Source organism: Odocoileus virginianus, chromosome 5 (genome assembly GCF_023699985.2).
Source record: "Odocoileus virginianus isolate 20LAN1187 ecotype Illinois chromosome 5, Ovbor_1.2, whole genome shotgun sequence".
Classification (NCBI taxonomy): Eukaryota; Metazoa; Chordata; class Mammalia; order Artiodactyla; family Cervidae; genus Odocoileus; species Odocoileus virginianus.
This window is the reverse complement of record NC_069678.1, coordinates 61570246-61594340: the sequence shown is the minus strand read 5'-3', so window position 1 is coordinate 61594340 and position 24095 is coordinate 61570246. Positions and strand designations below refer to the sequence as shown.

At 39.7% G+C, this 24095-nt stretch overlaps 1 protein-coding gene across 4 annotated transcripts in view; it reads left to right on the top strand.

Moving 5' to 3' along the window:
* AK4 (adenylate kinase 4) overlaps positions 1-24095 on the top strand; it is an 84982-nt gene that overhangs the window by 54651 nt on the left and 6236 nt on the right. For all 4 annotated transcript variants that reach the window (XM_070468024.1, XM_070468026.1, XM_070468025.1 and 1 more), the window contains 2 exons: positions 20232-20404; positions 22866-22984. In XM_070468024.1, coding sequence (XP_070324125.1) covers positions 20232-20404; positions 22866-22984 — 292 coding nt within the window. The remainder of the gene's footprint in view (positions 1-20231; positions 20405-22865; positions 22985-24095) is intronic.

Here is a 24095-nt window from a genome sequence, read left to right as displayed (position 1 = left end):
ACAAGACACTGGTAACAACCTAAGCATTCATCTTGTGCTCAGTCCCTCAGTCACGTCCAACGCTTTGCAGCCCCATGTACTGTACCCACCTGGCTCCTTTGTCCATGGGGTTTCTCAGGCAAGAATGCTGGAGTGGGTTGCCATTTCCTTCTCCAGGGGATCTTCCTGACCCAGGGACTGAACCCCAGTCTCTTGTATCTCCTGTGTTGGCAGGCGAATTCTTTACCACTAGCGCCACCTGGGAAGCCAAGTATCTTATCATAGGGTTGCTTTAAATTTTGGTATGCCCATTAACCAAATATCTATATCTATGTATTGATATAGATAGAGCTTTAAGATAAACTGCCAAATGAAAAAAACTAGTTTCAATATAGTATATATCATATACTATTATCTCTGTAAAAATGGAGAGATGGTATAATATTACTGTATGTACTTATACACACATATATAAGCTGTCTTCGGAAGGATATAAAAAACTGATAACAGTGGTTGGCTCTGGATAAGGATTAGGGTTGGGAGAGAGATTTACCGTTCATTGTATATACCCTTTGCTACTGTTTGATTTTTGATATCTAAATAATACATAGGCCTAATTTTTCAAAAAACTCAAATATTATATCACTTATATAGACTCTTAAAAAATGATACAAAATCAACCTTATTTATAAAACAGAAATAGATTCACAGACATAGAAAACAAGCTTATGGTTACCAAAGGGGCTAACAGTTGGGAGGAGATAAAGTAGGAGTTTAGGATTAACATATACACATTATTATATATAAAATGGGCTTCCCAGATGGCTCAGTGGTAAAGAATCCACCTGCAAAAGCAGGAATGCAGGAGACATGGATTTGATCCCTGGATCAGGAAGCTCCTCTGAAGTAGGAAGGAAATGGCAACCCACTCTAATATTCTTGCCTGGAAATTCTATGGACAGAGGAGCCTGGTGAGCTATAATCCATGGGGTCACAAAGACTTGGATGTGACTGAGCATATATATTAATATATATAAAATAGGTAAACAACATAGATGTACTGTGTAGCATTGGGAACTATATTCAATATCTTAGACCTATAATGGAAAAGAATGTGAAAAATAATATATCTATTCAATTATGTATATATATAACTGATTCACTTTATGCTTGAAACAGCATGGTAAATTAACTATACTTCAGTTTTATAAAAATGGTTTGAAAAAAACAACTCAGTGGTTCCTATGATATGTTACCTAGGAAAATGCATACAGATGCTCACACATGAGCTACTGCAGTTTTTTACTTAAGGAAGATGGAATTGAGAATCATCTACTTTAAGTAGATGATTCTTTAAGCCCAGTATAAATCTTTTGATTTATTAATTGAAAAAAAAAAGGACTGTGTGGATTATTTGTCTTACTCTTAAATAGCAAGATTCCTTGGCAGTGAAAATAGAAACTTGATGAATATACTGTTTTCTAGGAATGAAAGGATAGTGAGATTTATATATAAGAAACTTCTTTCCATTGCAGAGTAGTTTTCCTTGAGTTCACCCAGTGTACTCTTTCCTGTCTTACTTTGGAGAACCAAAGCCTCAGCACGTTGTGACAATGTGAACTTTAATGTTTGTCAGCCACAGAGAAGCCAGGGTGAATTGTCCTACATTTTAACTATCATATTGCCTATTTCTCCTAAAGTCTGGAGCTGTGACTCTCCAAAATGACTAATATGTTGTAGAGTAGTTCTGTATCAAGTGTGTAGCGTTAGTAATGGGTTGATGAGAAAACAGACTGTAGTTTAGAAAATGTTAGTTTAAATATTAAAGATTGCTTGAATTTATTGAACACTCACTATGTGCCAAGTAGTGATCTGAGCTTTAGATATTTATTATCTCATCCAGTCCCTACGGTGACCATATGAAGGTAGAGATTGTTATTTCCATTTAATAGATGAGAAAATGGAGACAAGGTAGGGTTCACTTACCTATTCAAAGTTAGTAAATCCAAAGTTAACCAACTTCTTAGGACTTTAATGGAACTTTACTATGATAGTGTGATTTAACTCTTCATAGAAGGCAATATCATGAGGCATTTTCTGAATTTGTTTAAGCCTGGAATCTCCTGCCCTATTGAGAACCTGCGTGTTTGGTTCTATGGACCATTCTTTGTGAACTCTACTGTTCAACATCTATTCTTCAGTGTGGAGGTGTTCTGAAATGTTGACTGTAGAGTAGATCATATCTTTCTAGAATGTCTTCCATTAAAAATACTGGGAACTGTGTTCTCATGGGACTGCAGGGAACCAACAGACTGAACTGAAAACTTCTGCCGAGAGAGGCTATAATGGTCTGTGGAAAGTATATGTTTATTTATTAGTAATGAATAAAGCTCCTGCTGTGAGTCAGGAACTGTTAGGTGCTGTTGATAAAATGACAAGACACTTTCTCTATTAAGGGTCTTATATCACAGTAGGGGAATCAGGTGTGCAAAAAATCATGAGAGTATAATGAAATCAATGCCCATGTGGGTATACTGAGGACCCAAAGGAGAAAATTATCTCTTCTCGTGGTAGAAAGTGGGATTGGCAACTTTATGGTAAAAGAGATGAATAGAGTGAGGTCCTGCAGGTTGATGAATGGGGTTGGAAGAAGGATTTTTTCATCAAAGGGGTAACATGAACGGGGTAAGAGAGGAATGACTTAGCCTAGTGTTTTCCTGGGCCTGCAGACAGAGGCAGAGGAAATCCTGGCAGAGGCAGAGGAAATCCTGGGGTGATAGATTCTATACAGAGGTGGTGGAACTGGAAATTGTTGGTGACATGGACCACTGAAGTCTTGTGTGTGCATTCTCAGTTGCTTCAGTGTCTGACTCTTTGCGACCCTATGGACTGTAGCCCACCAGACTCCTCTGTCCATGGGATTCTCCAGGCATGAATACCAGAGTGGGTTGCCATGCCCTCCTCCAGGGGATCTTCCCAATCCAGGGATTGAACTCACTTCTCTTGCATCTCCTGCATTGGCAGATGGGTTCTTTACCACTAGTGCCACCTGGGAAACTCATTGAAGACTTATAAAGCAGTAGCATGATCAAATCTGTTGGTGTTTCAGAAAGACTGTTCCGTTAGCAGCAGGACAATTAGATGTTGGGGTAGGGGAGGAGATAGTGACCTGAAGCTGGGGAAGAGATTGTTAGCACAACTGGACCAAGAGATGTTGAAGGCCTGAATTTAAGCATTAACAGTGACATGGCCAGGAGGCACCATGCCTGAAAAATTGCCTTGATGAGGAAAAATTGACAGGAGTGTTGACAGATGTTAGGTACTATAGACCTGGGGTTCTCTATGATTGCCTTCCCAGCTTTTAGAGTTTCTTGGCTATTAGTACCTTACCTGTACTTCTCCAGTTCTGTTAATTTCTCCAGACTCTAAATATTTAACTCACAAAAATTAACCCTTTACTACTTCTTTCTTATGTTGGTATTTTCCATGACTGATAACTTGAGCTTTGCCACCACCTAACAGTAATTTACATTTCTCTAGTTTAAATTCTTTAATTGTAAGTTTTCTCACCTTATAAAATGAACTTGTATAGTTTAAGTAAACTTAACTGTTAAAAAAGGATCATGTGTCTTAAACTCCTTTGGGAAGGTGGTTAGTGTAATCACCACTAATCCCAGTAGTACCAGTGATTTCAATCCCAGCTCTGCCATTTACCGGCAGTGTCAGTGACCTTGGGCAAAGTACCTTATTAGCTCTCTGCATTTTATTCCTCATGGAAAACAGGGATTACAGAAGGGATGAAGTAAGTGAATATACGTAAAGGGCTTAGAAGAATTCTTGCCATTATAGGAAGTACTATATGAGATTTTGTGGTTTGTTGTACATGAGGTCCAGGTGGTGAATTTTTTTTTTTTTTTTTTGGTGATTACGTGAAGCATTAAGTTCAAAAATAGTTTAAAACATCTTTAGCTACACGAAGTTAAAAAGGCAGTTTCAGTTGTGAAATGTTTTATGTATCTTTTCACTGCTTTGCTTTTGCCATAACTTTTCCTCTCCGTGAATGAATAACTGAAATTCTTTTACATCATAGGCCTGTTTTTAGTAAAGGACGTCAGTCTCCTCACTGATTTAGTTTATATATTTCTCCTTGAAAACCCATCTGGTCACGGTTTTGGTTGTGATTTTCCTTTAAAACTCTGGAAGAAATCCAGAGCAAAGTGGATTTGGCAAAGTAGGGACCGTCAGGAATGCTAAGTTCTGTGTTCAGCTTGAAACCCCTTATGTTCCAGGGCATGTGCTCTGCGGAGGACGTGCTGGTTGAGTGTGCTAAAGGTGATTGAATGTGGAAAGGTCAGGAGAAGAATTCTGGATGACAGATGACTCATCTTCTTGGTCCATATGGCTGTGGAGAGGCATCCTGCACACGGTGGGTGGAAAACGAGTAGCGTGGCTCCATGCCAAGGAAACACCAGGGGCGGCTGTGAATGGGCCTGGTGAGTGCTCTGTGGCTTGGTCAGCCATGTACTTGCTAAAAACAGTCCAGTACCACCTGTCTTCACAGTGTGCTTTTTAGTTGGATAAGAAACACTCTTTTTTGTATTAATATGTGTATACAGATGTGGCTTTTCCCCTCTTTTCTTTTTCTTTCTTTAATTTCCTTAGACGTTCCATGAGTGAGATCAGTTTTATAAAAACAATTTTCATATTTTCTAAGATATTCAGCCAGTAGAATGTCTTGTATAAGTCTTCTAATTTTGCTATGAAACTCTGGTTTCATTTTTTGCCTTTTTCTTTAAGATTTTTCTTTGCCTTCTTCTTTACTAGGTGATATTGAGATGAAATAGTAACTAAAGCACAGTAACCCACTCTTACAAATAACCAGCTTAAATACAAATTCTTCATTTAAAAAAAAAGCTGGCTGTGACATGGGCCTGTCGGGAGGTGTGTTAGGTAATAGATTTCTTTCCCCCTATTTCTAAACATGGCTGCCAAAACCTGTGCATTTAAACAGCAACATGCAAGTTCCCAGGCTCAGTCCTAATTTATCTCAAGTTGTAACAGAATTATCTGCTGGTGACTTTAGGTGTAGGTATCGAAATATTTTGTATTTGCTGTCAAAGTTTGGTTTCATGGAAAGCAATCTTAAATTTTGGAATTATAAGTGGAATATAATTTAAACCTTTTTATTGGAGATAAAGATACCTTTGTAAGGAGAGCCGTCGTTCAGTCATGTTCCATTTGTATACTCCATTTGATTTTGTTCTGAACACTAACGGGTGCTCTCTGTGGGTAATTCTGGGATTTTTCTTTTTTTTTTTTAGCAGAAGTCAGAGCCACTTGAATGTGTGCAGTGTTTGTATGTGTTTGCTCTGACCTTATCCCAACTTTGTATTTTTCTTTCTGAATCAGACCTTTGAAGGGTGTGACATCCCGCTGGGCAACATATGCCTACAGAGAAAAAGCCAACAATCACATATCTTCTGAATCACATCTTTTAAGAAAATGCCAAGGGCAATTTTTTTTTCTGTTGCCCTTGGGAATGTAGGGTATGTCAAAAATAAAACATGTAGTACGTTTTTGGGAAGGTCACTGAAGACATTCTCTTTGGAGAAAAAAGAATCAGTCTTCCTCCTTGTATGTGTATGAGCGCATGCGTTCAAGAAGGTAATACCCATTTACCTTCAGATGTTTAGTCCTTGGGCTTCCCTGATAGCTCACTTGGTAAAGAATCCACCTACAATGGAGACCCCCGGTTTAATTCCTGGGTTGGGAGGATCCCCTGCAGAAGGGATAGGCTACCCACTCCAGTGTTCTTGGGCTTTCCTTGTGGCTTAGCTGGTAAAGAATAATCGCCTGCAATGTGAGAGACCTGGGTTTATTCCCTGGGTTGGGAAGATCCTCTAGAGAAGGGAAAGGCTACCCACGACCATGGGGTCGCAAAGAACCTCTTTGTATCTTCAATCACTGATAAGGCAGTATGTATACTCCCCTAACCTTGAAGAAGGTGTGAAGCAGTTGGAGTGACTGCTGAAGAGTGGAGAGTCAGACTTGAAGAAACTCTGCCGGGCATGGTGGTAGTTCTCAGGCCTGCCAAGCATGGATTGAACAGTCAATCTCTGGCATCTCACCAGGCTCATCCTTCTTGACATACTCATGTGTATAGGAATGAATAGGAAAATGAAAAAGATACATGTATATGTACAGAAATCAATATAGTTGTTAGACATTAGCATTTCAGTAATAAACTGCAGAGAAACCTAAAGTGTTAAGTCTTTGTGATGGTCTTTGTTTTAATTCACAGTGTAAGAACTTGGGTTCTTTTTTTTCTTGACTTTTTATTTTATATTGGAGTATAGTTGGTTAGCAATGTTGTGTTAACTTTGGGTATACAGCAAAGTGATTCAGTTATACATATACATGTATCTTTTTCAAGTTTTCTCATTTAAGTTGTTACATAAAATACTGAGCAGAGTTCTCTATACAGTAGGACCTTGTTGGTTGTCTTATTTTAAATATAGCAATGTGTATGTGTCTGTAAACTCCCTAGCTATCCCTTCCCCGCTGGTAACCATAAATCAAAGACCTTGATTTTTATTCCACAACCCTTCCTTGTTTGGAGCCTTTGGTGTCTGCATGAGCTCAGAGTATCTGACTGAAAAACACTGTAAAACTCTGGATCTCTTCTTTTTTTTTTTTTTTTTTTTCATTTATTTTATTAGTTGGAGGCTAATTACTTTACACTATTGTAGTGGTTTTTGTCATACATTGACTTGAATTAGCCATGGATTTACATGTATTCCCCATCCCGATTCCCCCTCCCACCTCCCCCTCCACCCGCTCCCATGGATCTCTTCATTTCGTTGGATTCTCTCCTGAGATTCTGTCCCTGTGTCTATTTCTGGTGTGTTTCTTCTAATTTATCTGACTGTTGCCTCAGGATGAGGAACAATCTTAATATAGTAGACAATCCTGACTTTGTTTATTCCATTTGTGTTTTCAGGGAATGACTAGATTTTAACATGGAAGCATTAGGGACCATATGGAAAACAAACATTTGAACATATCCTAGAAAAACTTGGTTCAGAGATCAAGAAACAAATTGAGTATGCATGATTTGTGTATCCCATCAATCCATTTAAGGAAGGAATAGCATTACTTCCTGACCTTATCGTCCAGGAGGAGCAAATGCTACTTAAATAATCATAGTGTAGGATCTTGAGAATACCAGTGAACTGGGTTGAAGGGGAGAGCTAGCACAGAGGAGAAAGTGACTGGCCCTCTTGAGGGCGAGGGAGGCCTCCAGGAGGAGGGGACACAAAATTTTGAAATTGGGAGTAAAGTACAATGTAGACAGAGAAGATCAGGCACAAAAGGTATAAGAGGTGTGAAACAACATGTGTGTTCTGAAAGCTACAAGCAGTTGGATAATTTGAGAGCCAAAAATTATAAGCAGATGAGGCTGTAAAAGTGGGTGGGGGCAAAAGTTAAACACTTCTTGAAAGGTAAAACAAGGACTTGAATAAGTGTCGAAGTTAATATTAAAATGAGTTGGAAGGAAGTTAGAAATAAAAATTTAAACCTGAGTTTGGAAGAGTGAATAATTTATTTTTAACTTTCCTTCCAACCAACATTTAAAAATTAGCTAAATTAAACAATTTCTGGGGGGGGGTTTCAAAAGGGAGGTTCTCTCTCTCTCTCTCTCTCTATATATATATATATATATATATATATGTGTATGTATGTATTCGTAGCTGATTCGCATTGTTGTACAGCAGAAAACAATGTAACATTGTAAAGCAGTTGTTGTTGGTCCAACTGCCATGGTTCTCTGCAGGCCAGGCCGCCCTGTCCCTCACCATCTCCCAGAGTCTGCCAAAGTTCATGTCCATTGAGTTGGTGATGCTATCCAACCATCTCATCCTCTGCTGCCCTCTTCTTTTGTCTTCAGTCTTTCCCAGCATCAGGGTCTTTACTAGTGAGTCCACTCTTCACATCAGGTGGCCAAAGTATTGGAGCTTCAGCATCAATCCTTCCAATGAATATTAAGGGTTGATTTCCTTTAGGATTGACTGGTCTGATCTTCTTGCTGTCCAAGGGGCTCTCAGGAGTCTTCTCCGGGACCACAATTTGAAAGCAATTATCCTCCAATTAAAAATTTTTTAAAATTCAGACATACTTTAAACATTAAGGCATGGTTTCTCTATATTTGTGCCTATCTTCTCATATACTTTCAGATGTACTTATCTCATTTGTTTATGCTACTTACTTAAAAGTCTATAAAGTAAGGCTAATTTTAGATGTTAGGGGAGCTTGCTTTACTCATTTATGAACTAGGCATCTTGGGAATTTGGTGAACTAAGACAATTCGTTGTAAAACTCCATCCAAAGCATATGAGTTATAGTTTGCTAGTTTAATAATAAAACGATTATTGTACACTTACTTTGAACGTGGAAGAAGCATGGACTTGAGAGTCAGCTTTGAATAAGTACTTTGTAGTCTTCAGTAAGGAAAGTTACCTTTCCTGGATTCTTTTTTCTCATCTGTACAATAGGAGCATGTATGGCATAGGTTTGCAAGGATTGACTAACATGTAAAACTTGTGGTAGAGTTCTGGAACATGGTAGGTGGTCAGGTGGTAGATGTGTGTTTTATTTTCAGTGTAAAGATAATTTAATTGATTATTATTAATGTAAATATACATAGGCAAACACTGATATAGATGTTAGAACTTAAAGTGTTGAGAAAATTAACAAAAATATTGTCATTCTATTAAGGATCAGCATATTTACCCCTCATTAAGTACACCTGGGGAAAGCCTAAGTACATAAAATCACTCATCTTCCATTAAACCATATCTAGTAATCTAAAACAAAACAGTATAAAAAGCTGTTGATTTGCCTATTACTAACAAGAAAACTCAGATTTTGGAAAGATGAACAAGTTGATTAGGGTTAAAAATAGCAGGTGGTGTTGAAAAAAGCAGACAGTTATTTTATTATTTCTTCTTGGGGCTGCACCGTGCATCTTGCAGGATCTTAGTTCCCCAAACAGGACCTTGGTAGTGAAAGCACCAAGTCCCAACTACCGGACCAACAGGGAATTCCCACAGATGATTTAATTTTACCTTTTTCATATTGTTCTTGTAGAAATTATTCATGACCACTATAAAACATACAGGCCATGTGAAAAAATGCAAAGTAAAAGCAACAAATTTTGCCTGAAATCCCATTAGCCAGAAATAGCAAGGGTTAGCAGTTGCAGACCATCATTCTAGAGACCTCGCCACACACATAATGCAGGTAAAACTCTGTAAGAATAACACCATACTTTGCATACTTTTTAAAAAAGGCATTTAATTTTACTCAAATTGAACTATAGCTAAAGCTAAAGTGAACCCTAAGGAATTAATACTGAATTTCAGATAGAACCTTCTTCATCACCAGGGATATTAATTCCCATGGAAGCCTCTTAAGATTATGAAAAGATGAGATTGACATATTTTGTTTTCTTTTTTAATCTCGCATTTCAAATTTAAACAATATACTTACATTTTCTCCTGTCTCCTCTTCCCTTCCTCCCAATTTTGTTAGCATTTAATGTGAAAATTTATTATAAACTTCTCTAACTTCCCATTTTTCGGTCTTACAGTTAAGAAATTTTAATGAATTCTGTGCACTCATTTTTTCCCCCATACCACTCCTCTGTTTATTTTATTTTGATTAATCTTAGTTATATCACTGAGTATACTAGAAACTATTGAATTATACACTTTAAACAAGTGACTTGTATATGGTTTTTATGTGAATAAGGCGGAACTACTTTTTAAAAATTTTTATTGGCGTATATAGTTGATTTAAGATGTTTCTGCTATGCAGCAAAGTGAATCAGTTATACATATACATATGTCCACTCTTTGGAAAATCCTTTTCCCACATAGGTCATTATGGAGTATTGAGTGGAGTTCCCTGTGCTATATATGAGGTCGTTATTAGTTATCCATTTTATATATAGTAGTGTCTATATGTCAGTCCCAATCTCCCAACTTACTCCTTCCCTGCTACGCCTCTGCCTGGTAACCGTAAGTTTGTTCTCTGCATCTGTGACTCTATTTCGGTTCTGTAAGTTGATTTGCACTGTTTGACGCAGCTTTCCCGTTCATCACGCGGTCTGCTGGATTTTGCTGAATGCCTCTCTTCCCTCCTCTGCTGCCCTCCTGGCAGAACGGCCCCGAGGTGCTCTCCTCCGTGAATTGTCGTGTTTGAGAGCATCTCCTTGTTGTTCAGTGGTTCAGCTGACTGTGATATTCTCAAGTGGTCCTTGAGTCCTGTGCAGTCATGTTTCACTGTCTTCTGGCCTGGATTATTGCTCTGTAGAAGCCCAAGGCCAGTTTGACTTTTTTCCCTTTTGTGAATATGGTTCCTTTTCTTGTATAGACTTTCTGAATAATTATTTGTTCATATTTTAAGTAAATAGAATCTCTCAATATTGATTTTGTTTTTCCTCTTATATATAGTGTCTCCTTTTGATCTCCAGTTCAGTTCTTTCCTTTCTGGAAAACTCTCCTGTATAATGGGTGTCCCTGGTGACTCGGCGTTAAAGAATCTACCTGCCAAACAGGAGACATGGGTTTGATCCCTGGATCAGGAAGATCCCCTGGAGAAGGCAATGGCAACCCACTCCAGTATTCTGGCCCGAGAAACCTCATGGACAGAGGAGCCTGGTGGGCGACAGTCCATGGGTTCACAAGAGTTGGATACGACTTAGCAACTAAACAACACAATTCTGGTATTAGATCCTTTTGTTGGTCCATCTGTTCAGTTTTTCTATTATATTGGATGCTATATTCTTAGCTATATGTGTCTTTATTGTATTTTGTTTAAGTTTTTCTTGCTGCTGTGTTTCCTTTTGCCTTTATACCTGTTCAGGGGAGAAAAAAATCTGCTTGTTTTCCATAACTCTCCTATAATCTCTCTACCTTTTGCTTCCATGCATGCTCCAGGGACTTTGTATTCACTCTGCACTCCCGCTGCATTACCCTGCCCCCCACCCTCCCCATCCATGTGCATCGCTGCCTTCACATCTCTACTCAGATATGACCACCTCGGTGAATTCTTCGTGCCCCACCCTCTGTATCCACGTCACTCTTCCTTCTTTCCTTATAATCATGTGATGTGAGATATATATCTGTATTTTGGTGCTTCGTACTTCCTCATGCCCCCACCTCAGGTGTACGGCTCAGAAAGCAGAGATCATATTTGTGTCGTTCATGGCTGTACTGCCAGTGCCACCCACTGTGTGCGCCCATAGAAAAGGTTAATAAGTATCTGTCCAATTATAGAAAGTCTGGCCTGCAGCCTACAGCTAAGCCTGTGTAGGGGATGCTTGGGGCAAAAAATGTGAGCTGTGGTGAAATAATTTACAAATTCCTTTTGTTTCGACTGAGACACAATGGGACCAATTTTTTCCTAATTTCTTCTAGAGACTAATGTTGAGAGAATGAGAAAGCGGAATTCTTAAACAGAAGGGCCTTTAAGCAAAAGTTTTGCAGATGCAGCACCTTCCTCAGTGCAGTATACATCTTCCCTTACTGGGAAGAGGGCTTCGTGCTTTTAGAATAGCTTGTTTAAGAACAGGGATTTCAAGTTAGTTGTTGTCAGCTACGTCCTTAAATAGGACAGATACTTCCACTGATGCCAGAAGATGTCCATGCCATCTGGGAATTTTCCCACGAATGCCTGCCTACTAGGAATTCTTTAATTTCAATGAGCCATTTCCAAGATCCAAACTTGTGATTCAAAACCAAATTTTCTGTATCCTGTATTTATCAGTAGATCACTAATGATTATAGCCTATCTAGGTTTTTAAATCATTTGCTACTAACCTATAAGCTCTTTGAGAGCAGTACTCACTTCTTACAAATTTCTAAAACTCGAGGATATATAACAGGAGTCCAAGTGCCCCTGGAAGGTCTCAGTGAGCAGGAAGCATGCCCGCGAGCACTCCTGGCGCAGAGGGAGCTATGAGCTCACAGGGTGATAGGAGGTAGCATGAGCCCCCTTTGCCAACATCTGGAACACAGCTGCTGCTTAATCTTTTCACCATCTGTTAATACAAATTGGCTGAAATAGAACATGGAGGTCTCAGATATGCATACCAATAAATATTGTGTAAACAGATAAGATACGAGAGAGAAAACTCCTTCACAAAACAGATTTTGATGGTGATCAGTTTTAAGTTAATACTAAGTGGGTGGTGTGAATGCCCCACTGGGTTAGGGGAAACTGGAAGAATAACTGACTGCTTTCAGCTTTAATCTTTCAGTGATTAATTGTAATGAACAGTCTGTAACCTGGTTCTTATTTTCCCACAACTGGTAAGAGATGGGTGGTCAGAAGCCTCCATGTTGGCCCCAGATCTTACTGGAGGTAGGAAGGCACCCTGAGGTTGCTTGACCTTTTTGCAAGCTGCTGACCCCAGGCGGATGTTGGAAGCTGCCCTTCAGAAGTGCCCTTTTATTTCCATCAAGTGGAGGGCTTTCTTTTCTGCCTGGGAATGTGGTGGTGGACTCTGGCTCTGTGCCCTTCCTCTGGAGTGAATGCACTCCAAATTAGAAAAACAGAAATGTCCTAGTTCCTCTAGCCCTCTGTTGCCTCGGCATGTTGCTGTGACCCCTTCTGCTCCAGCTGCCCTCCCCCAGGCTCTTGGCGTGGCTGAGAGGGGCTGGGGTCAAGGCCCAGTGGCCAGCACTGCTGGGAACATATTACCAGTCCGGAATTTAGTGACATCTCCCTGCACCTAGTACATCTTTTGGGGAGGTCTAAAAAACAACCTGTGAAGCACTGTAAGCAGTGATGAAACACGATTGCTTCTGGGAAACATTTAACTTCATAATATTACTGCTTTCAGCATGGACGGGCTGTTTGAACAGGACAGAGCAGCTTTTCCAGGTTGGGTTTTGAGATGAGGAAATCCCATTGGGTTTCCTGGATGGTGCAGTGGTGAAGAATCCACCTGCCAATGCAGCAGACGCAAGAGACGGGGGTTCGATCCCTGGGTTGGAAAGATCTCCTGGAGAAGGAATTGGCAATCTACTCTAGTACTCTTGCCTGGAGAATCCCATGGATAGAGGAGCCTGGTGGGCTGCAGTCCATGGGGTCACAGAGAGTTGAACTGAATGACTAAGGATGCACTCACCCAGGCATCCCATGAGAGGTAGGTTTTTCGTTCTCCTGATCAGAAACCATGCAGCGGAACAGTCTCATGTGTAGTGGAGGGAGGAAAGCGAGCTTTCTGTGCTTAAATATGATGCTTATTTTATTTGATCTGTTGGACTTTCTGGTTTCCTCAACAGTAGAATATATTCACTTGGAATAGCCTGATACTGCTAGTCATGTAATAGCATGTCTTTGAGGGTTACTTTTAGTAAAAAAAATAAAAACATACCACAGTTGCTGTTCTAGGTGGAAAAATTATTAATGCTGCCACCTGTTGACAGAACTTGAGTGTGCATCAGTCCACTTGGTCATAATCCCTGCCTGCCTGGAATACCATATCCACGTGGGACTGGGCGTTTCAGGAATAAACACAGCCTCAGGGATCTTGTAATTTTAATAGGCACCATGAGCCAGCATATTTAAAGAATAATGAATATCCATAGCTAGAGTGGCAAGTTCTCCTTGGGCCTGCCTAGTCTAAATCACTTAATTATGTGTTTAAAGACTTTATGTATGCATTGAAACACTTTCACGTTCAGAATAACTACTCCTATTTAGACTCAGCTTTTCTCTTACAAGACTTCCAAGGGGTCACGGTTTAACATTCCCTACTTTTGTTCTTTGTTTCCTTTCAAATCCCAATATCTTAGCAATTCAAAATACTGAGTTGAATCTCAGACGAAGAGTGGCTTTCTAGAAGAGAATTTGGATGAGTGGATATAACTAAATGTATTCTAAAGTAAGTGCCCACATTTACCTCACCTCCCAAGTCAACATGACCATCTCATGTTCTGATACAGGGACATCTTGCTTGACAGGTTTCAGATAGTCTGCATTCTACCCCTCTGACTTCATGTTCTTTTTAAAAAATATGTATGGATGGATAATGATGTTCTTTTAAAAATGGCCTGAAATGTTCTGGTCATGTTGCACCTCTTCTGACATTCTCTTCTGAGAATTACAAATGAATTACTTTGAGGATTTGTTCAGCCCACCTTGGAGACACTGATGTAAATCAATTCAAGGGATTCTGGAGCTACCATGCTGCCTTTTAGAATACTGTTTTCTATTTTGTGGCCTGAAGTCTTTTATTTACTTATCCAATCCATTGATTTACGTATTTGGCTGCATGGGGCCTTCTAAGTTGCGGCATGTGGGATCTTTTGTTGCGGTGTGCAGGCTTCTCTTTAGTTGTGGCGTGGGGGCTCCAGAGCGCGTCTGCTCGGTAGTTGCCCTGTGGCGTGCGGGATCTAGTTCCCCGATCAGGGATCAGACCTGCATAGCCCAGAAAAACAGGCTGAGAAGGCCTAAGTTTGAAAGTGACCTAAAGGTGGAGAGAATTGTAACCAGGCACGTTGACTCTTCTCATTGTTGCCACTGGACTAAATCTCAGGAACTTGAATGATGGAGCCATTGTTACACAAAGATGCTCAGGACCATGTAATATCAAGGCTTCATTTCAATGCTCCCCAAAGTATTAAGTGCATATATTTAAATTTTTCACTTATCACAGGGAAATTTAAAATCGATTCATAAAAAAATCACCTTTTTCAATATTTCAAAGGATATGGAAATTTGTAAAGTATAACATTTTACTTCTTAAATGCCATTTTTCCTTAATGAAATTTTGTGTGCTTTCTGTTGGGTTTTTTGATCATCTAACACTCAAGTCATTTTTGGAGTCTGTATATACTAGCTACAGATTTTCTATGCAGTAAGCATGGTTTATATATAAATTATAAATTTATAAAGCAACAACAACAACCATGCATTCACTGCATTGGGAGGCAGATCCTTAACCACTGGACCACCAGGGAGGTCCTTGTCCTGAAGTCTTAAAGTTAGGATCTGTAGATTGAAGGATATTCATATTTTAATTATCTCATAGACAGATGAACACTGTTCCCCTGCTCCATGGAGCATTTGTTCTTTTGGCTAACTAGAGTGACAGACAGGACCTGTGACCTGGGCTATCAGCTGTGGCTGAGTTGAGCTCCCTGGTGCCTGGGTGGGGACCAGAATGTGGAGTGTGTGTGCCGAGCTGTAATTATGGCAGAGTGCAAAGAGCAACCAGCGACCCCCCCAGAGTGTTAGAAAATCTCAGAATTTAAATATGGGTCTGAAAGTGAGAGCCCAATAGGTTGGCACTATCCAACATGTTTTTGAAATCTGTTCCTGATGAATCGAACTTATTTTGTACACGATTCCATTTCCCACCAATTCCTCCAGAGGCCCTCAAAAAACTCAGAAACAGTTCTAGGGGAGCTGAGCAGACTGCCTTCTTACCCTCATTAGACAAGGAAAGTTTAACCAACAAGATGTGAGTTTTTATTTGTTGGGGGAACTGCTCTTTCTTAGAGCTGCCTCTTCTTTCCTAGGGCTTTTTTGAGCTCTACCCAAAGGATAAAGAACAATGTTTTCTTGTCAGGGTACTAGCTAAGTGATGCTGGAAAATGAGGCCCCAGGGACTGTGACTGAGAATTCAGGTCTTTAAGTGATCTTTAAAATTCTGTACATACTCCATACTCATCAATTAAAATGTTGCTTACATCTTCAGTATGTGGGTGTGTGTGTGTGCTCAGATGTGTCTGACTCTTTGCAACCCCATGGACTAGTAGCCAGCCCAGGCTCCTCTGTCCATGGGATTTTCCAAGCAAGAATACTGGAGTGGGTTGCCATTCCTACTCCAGGGGATCTTCCCAACCCAAGGACTGAACATGTGTCTCTTGTGTCTCCTGAATTGGCAGACAAATTCTTTACTGTCTGAGCCACCGGCAAAGTCCACACTCACATGCTATGAAACCCCAATTCAGAAAGTAGGTTTGTTTTTGAACTTAATCAAAAGAGAAGTTGCTTAATGAATTGATTTTAAAGTCATCAAACCATTCCATAATAGAAAGAGGGCTACATATTTAGTTTACAGAGCTCAAGAGAGTCATATAATTTCATAGAATTATTTACAAATAAGGAAGACTAATCAAGAAGTATGTTCACTGAATAGAAAACTAGAAGACAACTACCCAAGTGTTTGCCCACTGTGCGCCAGGCAGTGCTACCTTCCAGGGCTAAGGCCAAGGTGTCCACATTGTACTTGGTCTTAGGCAGATTTGATTTGGTCTTTTACTTCCTCAAATACCAGGTAGTCATAATCTGATCTAATAGAAATTATGAGAGTTGAAAATCTAGTTAGCAGTTTATTTAAAGGCAATACATATTTTTTCTATTTTGAAAACACTTTATCTCAGTTCCCATTACAGAAGCACCATGAACATACTTCCAGTCATAATTTCCCAACAGGTGGGTGCCTTTATGTGAAGGGGATGCTTAGCCAGAGAGTTAGTGTGGGAGGATGGAGAGGATATAGCTGGGTGGCTGTTGGCACAGGAGCCTAGACTGCAAGATTAGAAGTGCCTATTTCTCTGCTGAAGCCAGCCTGAATACTAGATGACAAAAGGACAGCAAATGAGGATGGAAAGCAGTCTCTGTTGATGCTACCTCTAGTGTTAAGGCTCTTGTGCCTGGTGGGAGCATGTGTTTACACTGGGTTAGGTTCATGATAGCCGATGAGCTAACTGACATGTGCTCTGCAAGGTAAGTCTGTCTTGAACTTACGCTTTCCTTGTCATAAGAATAGAGTTGAAATGTGCCCTGGGTTTGGGTCTCTCTGTTCCTGTGTCCCTTTGCAAAGAGATACCACTTAATCTCTTAAGAGATTCTGTAATGAACAACATCAAATTTAACAAAAGAAAGTTGGGCCATTGGATAATTTCCTTTACTGGAGAAATTAGAAAAGAAGCCCCAGGGAAAGCCTAGAATAAACTATCTGTAGCGAAACTCCAGTATTGTTTTTCCAATCCACTGCAGAACAATTCTCTTGCCAAATACAATAGAAACAAATTACTAGAAAAATTGAAAAAGCCACCAAATTCAAGCCCAAATTTTAGATTCAATAGTCTTAAAATTACTCTGTGGAATTCCTGTAAAATTCCTAAATGTTCTTTTCTCATTTCTGTACTCACTGTGACCAAGGCTTACACTGGACTGCAAACCAGATGTTCAGTTTAGTAAGATGTAGGTAATGGATTATTTTTCATGGAACTGGCAAAATACTGTAAGCAAGTTCATCAGGGCATAAACTTTGGAAATAACTCAAGGCCCTGTTCATCAGTGTTAATTTCTTAGGAGCAAAAGGGTACAGCAATGATAAAGACAAAATTCCCGTTTCTCAGAGAGTGAGTGAGAAAGGGATAGAAAATAAACATGAATACTTGGAAATTATTCATAGTACTAAGTAAGAGAAAAATTGAAGAGAATAGATAGATAATGAGAGGGAAGTGGGACTATTTTAAATATACTAGTGTGAGAAGTCTCCCTGAGGAAGTTTTATTTGCGCAAATATCTCAAATGATAAACAGTCATGTTCAGAGATCTATAGGACATTCTAGGCAGAGGACAGCCAGTGCAAAGGCCCTGAGGCAGAGGTATCTTTGACACAAAGGTAGTGGCCTGAGGTGAGGAATACTGAATGCAACTTGATGTGGCCAAAGTCAACTGTAGGGAAGTGTAGATAAGGAAAATGGTGTCATGGGCAGCCCAGAGGTGAAGCTGTGCGAACAGGTGAGTTGGATTGCAGCTGGGGAACATGCAAGGACAAGGAATCAGGAATCTCATCCATGACTTAGCTCAGACTCCTGGTAATGGAATATGCAAAAGATGATGGATGAGGAGCCTGGGAGGAATGGGCTTTGGAGAAAAGGGCCTGGCCTTATAGATGGGCAATAAGGAAGGCTTTGAAGGGAGCATTGGGGAGAGTTTTCTGCAGATGTTGTTACCTGGAGTGACGGCATAGAGACAAATTTGGGTGGGTTTTGTCATATTCAACTGAACAAACACTCTGATATCACCTTGGCATTCATACACCTTGGGGATTGTAACACAGGATGTGGCACGCTCATGTTTGAGTAACTGACTTCCTATAATAGGAAAAGGAGTTCTTTCATTTGTTAAGTGTTTTAGGGCCATGAAGACCCATCTTTACAAAGTTCTCTTGTTACTTCTAATGATGAAAGGGTGGAGATGAGCTGGTGTCCTTTTTGATGGGATTTAAAAGTTTCTGTTCTGAATGTTGCATCTTCTATTATACTTTCTTTCCTGTTCTTCATCCATCTGGCTCTTTTACCTAACTAAGATTTAAAGAACATTTTTTAAAAAGTTATATTGGATACAGTCAGGTTTTTAACAACGGATCAACCTGACAAACTGTTTAGAAACAAGATACTACTGTGTAGTTCTATCCCAGCCAAACCTGGAGTGAAATTTAAAGCAGGTCAATCCCTGGTGGGGGGATTGTTTAGTGGCTAAGTCATGTCCAACCCTTTGCAACCCCATGGACAGCAGCACACCAGGCTTCTCTATCCTTCACTATCTCCTGGAGTTTGCTCAAATTCGTGTCCATTAAATCAATGATGTTATCTAACCATCTCATCCTCTGCCACCCCCTTCTCCTTTTGCCTTCCGTCTGAACCAGCATCAGGATCTTTTCCAATAAGTCAGCTCTTCATTTCAGGTGGCCAAAGTGTTGGAGCTTCAGCATCAGTCCTTCCAGTGAATATTCAGGGTTGATTTCCTTTAGGATTGATTGGTTTATTCTCCTTGCAGTCCAAGGGACTCTCAAGAGTCTTCTCTAGTATCACAATTCAAGAGCATATATTCTTTGGCACTCAGCCTTCCTTGAGAGTAGTCCAACTCTCATATACGTACGTTACTGCTGGAAAAACCATAGCTTTGACTAGATGGACTTTTGTTGGCAAAGTGATGTCTATGCTTTTTAATACACTGTCTAGGTTTGTCATAGCTTTTATTCCAAGGAAAAAGTATCTTTTAATTTCATTACTGCACTCACCATTTGCAGTGATTTTGGAGACCAAGAAAATAAAATCTGTCATTGAGGGTAAAAGAGGAGAGTAAAAAAGCTGACTTAAAACTCAACATTAAAAACACTAAGATCATGGCATCTGGTCCCATCACTTCATGACAAATAGGAGGGGAAAAGTGGATGGGGAAAAAATATATATATATAATTTGGGATCAGCTAACTGCAAAAAAGAAAGTAATACCTGTGAGTCCAAATTTAAATTGCAGTTTATTTCCCCACATTTAGCAAAGTAGGGTGAATTTATAAGTTTTGTAGTATCCATATGGTTTCAAAAGCATCAGTTCTTTTTGAGACTGGAATTTTGCCCATCTTACTGTTAAGGTGCAGGCTCAAATGAAGGTCTGAGTGAAGGGTTGTACTTTATTTGATTTGGATTTTAAAAGTGTGTGTGTGTGTGTGTGCGCGCATTTAGTGGTAACATAAGAATAATATACTCACAAGCTATTACAAGGGCTTCCCAGGTGGCGCTAGTGGTAAAGGGCCTGCCAGCCAATGCAGAGGATGTAAGGGATGTGGGTTCAATCCCTGGGTCAGGATGATCCCCTGGAGGAGGGCATGGCAATTCACTCCAGTGTTCTTGCCTGGAGAATTCCTTGGACAGAGGAGTCTGGCGGACTATGGTCCATAGGGTTGCAAAAAGTTGGACACAATTGAAGCTACTTGGTACACACACACACACACACACACAAGCTATTACAACTATAAAAGGACACAAGTATAAATTTGTCCCTTCGGTTCTTTAACAGAATAGGAAATGGAGGTGTTACAGCTTGCCCAAGGTCACACGGGTAGTTAAGAGCAGAGCTTACACCAGAGCTGGGACTAGTCTAATTTTTAGTACTTATTGCTTTTATCATGTGACTCCTTAACCTTTTATATTCCAAATGCTGAAGCTAGGTTATAAAGTAGCATATTTTCTTCTAGTATTCAATTCATGGAAGTCAATATAAATTCCTGATTTTCTTTTAATTCCTGATTTTTAAAGTTCCTTTCTGGGTAGTATTTGTGCAGATTTGATTATTTGGTCTCTGAAAATAATCCAACAGCTAATTAGAATTGGGAAGTGTCTTGCATTTGATATATTTTGTTTTGGCATTTTTAGGTTTTCCTCGAACATTAGTTCAGGCTGAAGCCTTGGACAGAATATGTGACCTGGATCTAGTGATCACTTTGAATATTCCATTTGAAACGCTCAAAGATCGTCTCAGCCGACGTTGGATTCACCCTCCCAGTGGGAGGGTATATAACCTGGACTTCAACCCACCTCATGTACATGTAAGAATATACAATGTACTTTCACACATTGACAAGGAGGTAAAACATTTCAGTTGAAAAGTGGGGGAACAATATGAATAGGCTATTCCAAAAAGAGCAAATATACATAGCCAACAAATATTTTAAAATTAATCATTCACTTGTAATGAAGGAATGTAAATTAACACTTTTATTTCTGTAGTTAGGATCTGGGAACACGTTACTGTTATCTGTATTAGGTATATGAAATGTTAATCATCTTTTAGAGAAGCAACCTAGCAATGTACATTAAAAATTTTAAATACATATTTTATTCAACCCATTTCTGGGAGTACAGTCTATGAAAACGTAAGCACTAGCATGTAAGGTCATGTACACAGTGAGGCTTATTTCGGTGCTGTTTGTAGTGGGAAAAACAAAACTTGAAAACAACACAAATGTTAATTTCTAGGGATGGCTAAATAAATTTGGCAGTGATCACATTTGGAATATTATGTAGTCAGTAAAAAGAAGATTGAGTTAGTACTATATTCATTGGGAAGATTTCCCAGAGAAGGAAATGGCAACCCACTCTAATATTCTTGCCTGGAGAATTCCATGGACAGAGGAGCCTGGTGGGCTATAGTCCATAGTGTTGGATGCAACTGAGTGACTAGTGCTTTACTTATTATATTCTTTGGCCTAGAGTAATATTTTTCCCTGAGTGTTGTTAAATGACAAATGCAAACAGCAGAGTGATTCAATTTTTGTAAAGCCATGACCACCCTTATTTATACATATCTGTTTACATGATTATAAGTGCTCTCTAGCTTCATAAAAGTAGGGATAAAGATATAAAGGCAGCCTGGGCTGCCAGTGTTTGGGGTTGGGACAGAGTAAGGCATAGGGTTAGAGTGAGTGGGGTCATCTGAGTAGTGAGCATGAGGATGTACAGAGATGAGAGAGAGCCAAAGGCATAGAAGATTGCCCTTTAAAAGACGTTCACAATATAATAACTATGTGTCTGCATAAAATTAAGTACATGGAAAGGTATATGGTTAAAGAAACTTTTGGTAAACTCATTTAAAGAGTTACTGTTCCTGGTAAAGGCATGAATTAGTTCAATCTGATCTACCTATTTGCCAATAGATAGTATTACTTGTTCCTATCTAAGTGTGAAAGGTGTGGCTATTGTGTCTTACTGGTTTAATGTTTATGGACTAGGATAGACTTGAATATAGTCAATAACAACTACAGAAAACTACTTCAAGGGGTTATGTATGGATGCCATCTAGTTCTTTAAGTCATCATTAGGTTCTTATAAGTCCTTTTCATTTAAGTTAAGCGGAAGTCTCCTTTTAAAAATGTATGTTATTCTGGAATTCCTTTGTAGAGCTCTTCCATCATTCCATCCCCAAAAACAAGTATGGGGAAAAATGGAAAAGGAGGAAAAGAGGCTTCTGAGTTGGCATTGGAATCTAACACAAATGCATCATTTTTTGGCCCTCCGTAGACTTGCTGATGTGGAGATTCTTGTAGAATTTGAGTTGCTTTCCAAAGCCTGGGTACCCCTGAAAGAGCACCTGCAGTTCAATGCTGTTTCCTGAGACAGCAGTGGAAGTGCCAGTTTGGGCCAAGTTGACCAGCTGCTGTGACCAAGCTCCCCTGGGAGAGATGCTGTTGTCTTTGCATCCTCCTTCTCTTTCTGGAAGCAGTGTTGTATTTCTGGGTGCTATAAAGTCCTGGAAATGATTCCTGAGCTTTGCAGCAGTAAGTAAAATAAAGGAGAGGAATGAGTGATGGATCTCCTTCTCCCACCCCTCATGTCTCCCGTTCCATCAGGGTAACAGCCCTGTAGTACACACATGATAATTATGTGGCTCACCAGTAAGTTCTAAGTGTAAGTTATATACTTAAGGCTTTGTGCTGTATTGGAATTTTAGTGCATTTCGAACTTAGAGCCAATTTTGGATTATCCAGTTGAATGACTGAGCCTTCTGCTCTATGCCTGAGTTCTGCTCTATTCTGCCTTTTGACAGATTGATATCCTGTGACTGTCTGTCTTGGTAGTCCAATAGCCATGGACTTGGCAGGTGAAATTCTGAGGTGTCCATTTTGCTTTTTGTATGCAGATATAGCTCCTGGGGAAGTTAAAGTACACAAAAAAATCAGATTTTCTTTCTCAGTTGCCAGAATGTTTGTTCGTGGTTATCCTGGGTATATGATTCATGCCTATTTTGTTCTAACTTTAGATGTCATTATTTGATTTGCTAAAATAACCTGAGTAAGTTTAATCTTAGAAGAACTACGTGATAGAATTTGAAAGTAGCAAAAACAGGACTGACCTACCTTCTCTTTGATTAGTGTTTTTCCTAAGGAAGCCATTTGGTTCTTTGAGACATTTGTTTTCCATTTTAAGAACTCAAGCTTTAGAAGGAAGCTAGTTTTAGGAATATGTAGAGGACCAGAGTGACATTGTTGAGGATTTCTCTGGTGTTTGTAGGGGATTGATGATGTCACTGGTGAACCACTGGTCCAGCAGGAGGATGACAAGCCTGAAGCAGTTGCTGCCAGACTAAGACAGTACAAGGATGTGGCAAAGCCAGTCATCGAGTTATACAAGTGAGTGTGCTTCGGTGTTCCCGTGCCCCTTGGCCAAGTGAAAAGGTGTGGCTCCTCGTGGGAGGGACAGTGGGTCGCCGTGGGGTGGTGTTTCTTTAAGCTTTAAACCTGAAAGGCCAAATACCTCTCGGATGAAATGCTGGTGTGTACATGGGAAAGAATGCCTGGTATTTTTATGCTTAAACTCTGATAGGACCACAGCCTGATCATCTCTGTGTGATTATAAATTTGCATCTAGACATTTTCATTTTTTTAAGGGACTGAAATAATGGTTTACATTTGGATACTCCCACGTGTAAATATATGACTTGGATAGCAGATTAGAAGGGACTTTTTGGCTTAGATATGGGATCTGGAGGGAGTTTAATAAAGAAAAGCTAAAGCTATAAACTACAGGTTGCAAATTCAGATAACTTTACAGGGGCCAGGCAGGTGATGGAAATGAGTGTCAAACCTGGTGGGGGACATGTCAAGCTGGGCAGTTGACTGACAGTTGAATTAGACAGCTCCTCTGTTGCTCGAGCCAATTATCACCATGGAAGCACTCAAGCTGAGTGTGGCCAGTGAGCCTGTTTTTCAGAAGCAGAAGTCAGGCTTTCTCTGCAGAAGAAAATCCCATATTTTATAATATATTGGCAAAAAATTAAAAAAAATTTTCATGGCTATGCTGCACGGTTTGCGGTATCTCATTTCCCCATCCAAGGATTGAACCTGGGCCCCTGGCAGTAAAAGCACTGAGTCCTAACCACTGGACCCCCAGGCAGTTCCCTAAAAAATTGTTAATAGCTTGGATGCCAAACAAAGCCCATGTATGGACTGCATTTAGGACAACAGTGTACAGACTCTGCTCTTGTAGCTTGTCTCATCTTGTAGCCCCCAAATAATTTAGCCAGCCTTTAGAAATGAAGTTCTTGACCATTTATTAGGATACATCTTGTGTTTCATGATCTATAATAAGGGTTTTAGAGTAGCAAGGTTTGTCACTGATTTGCTTTTCACTGTGTGTATTGAGGCAGATTTGGGGTTGTCCCTATAATGTTATCATGTTTTTAAAGGGGAGAAGAAAAGTTGGCATGACAGCAAGCTTGTGAGAATTGCAGAGGATAGGGCT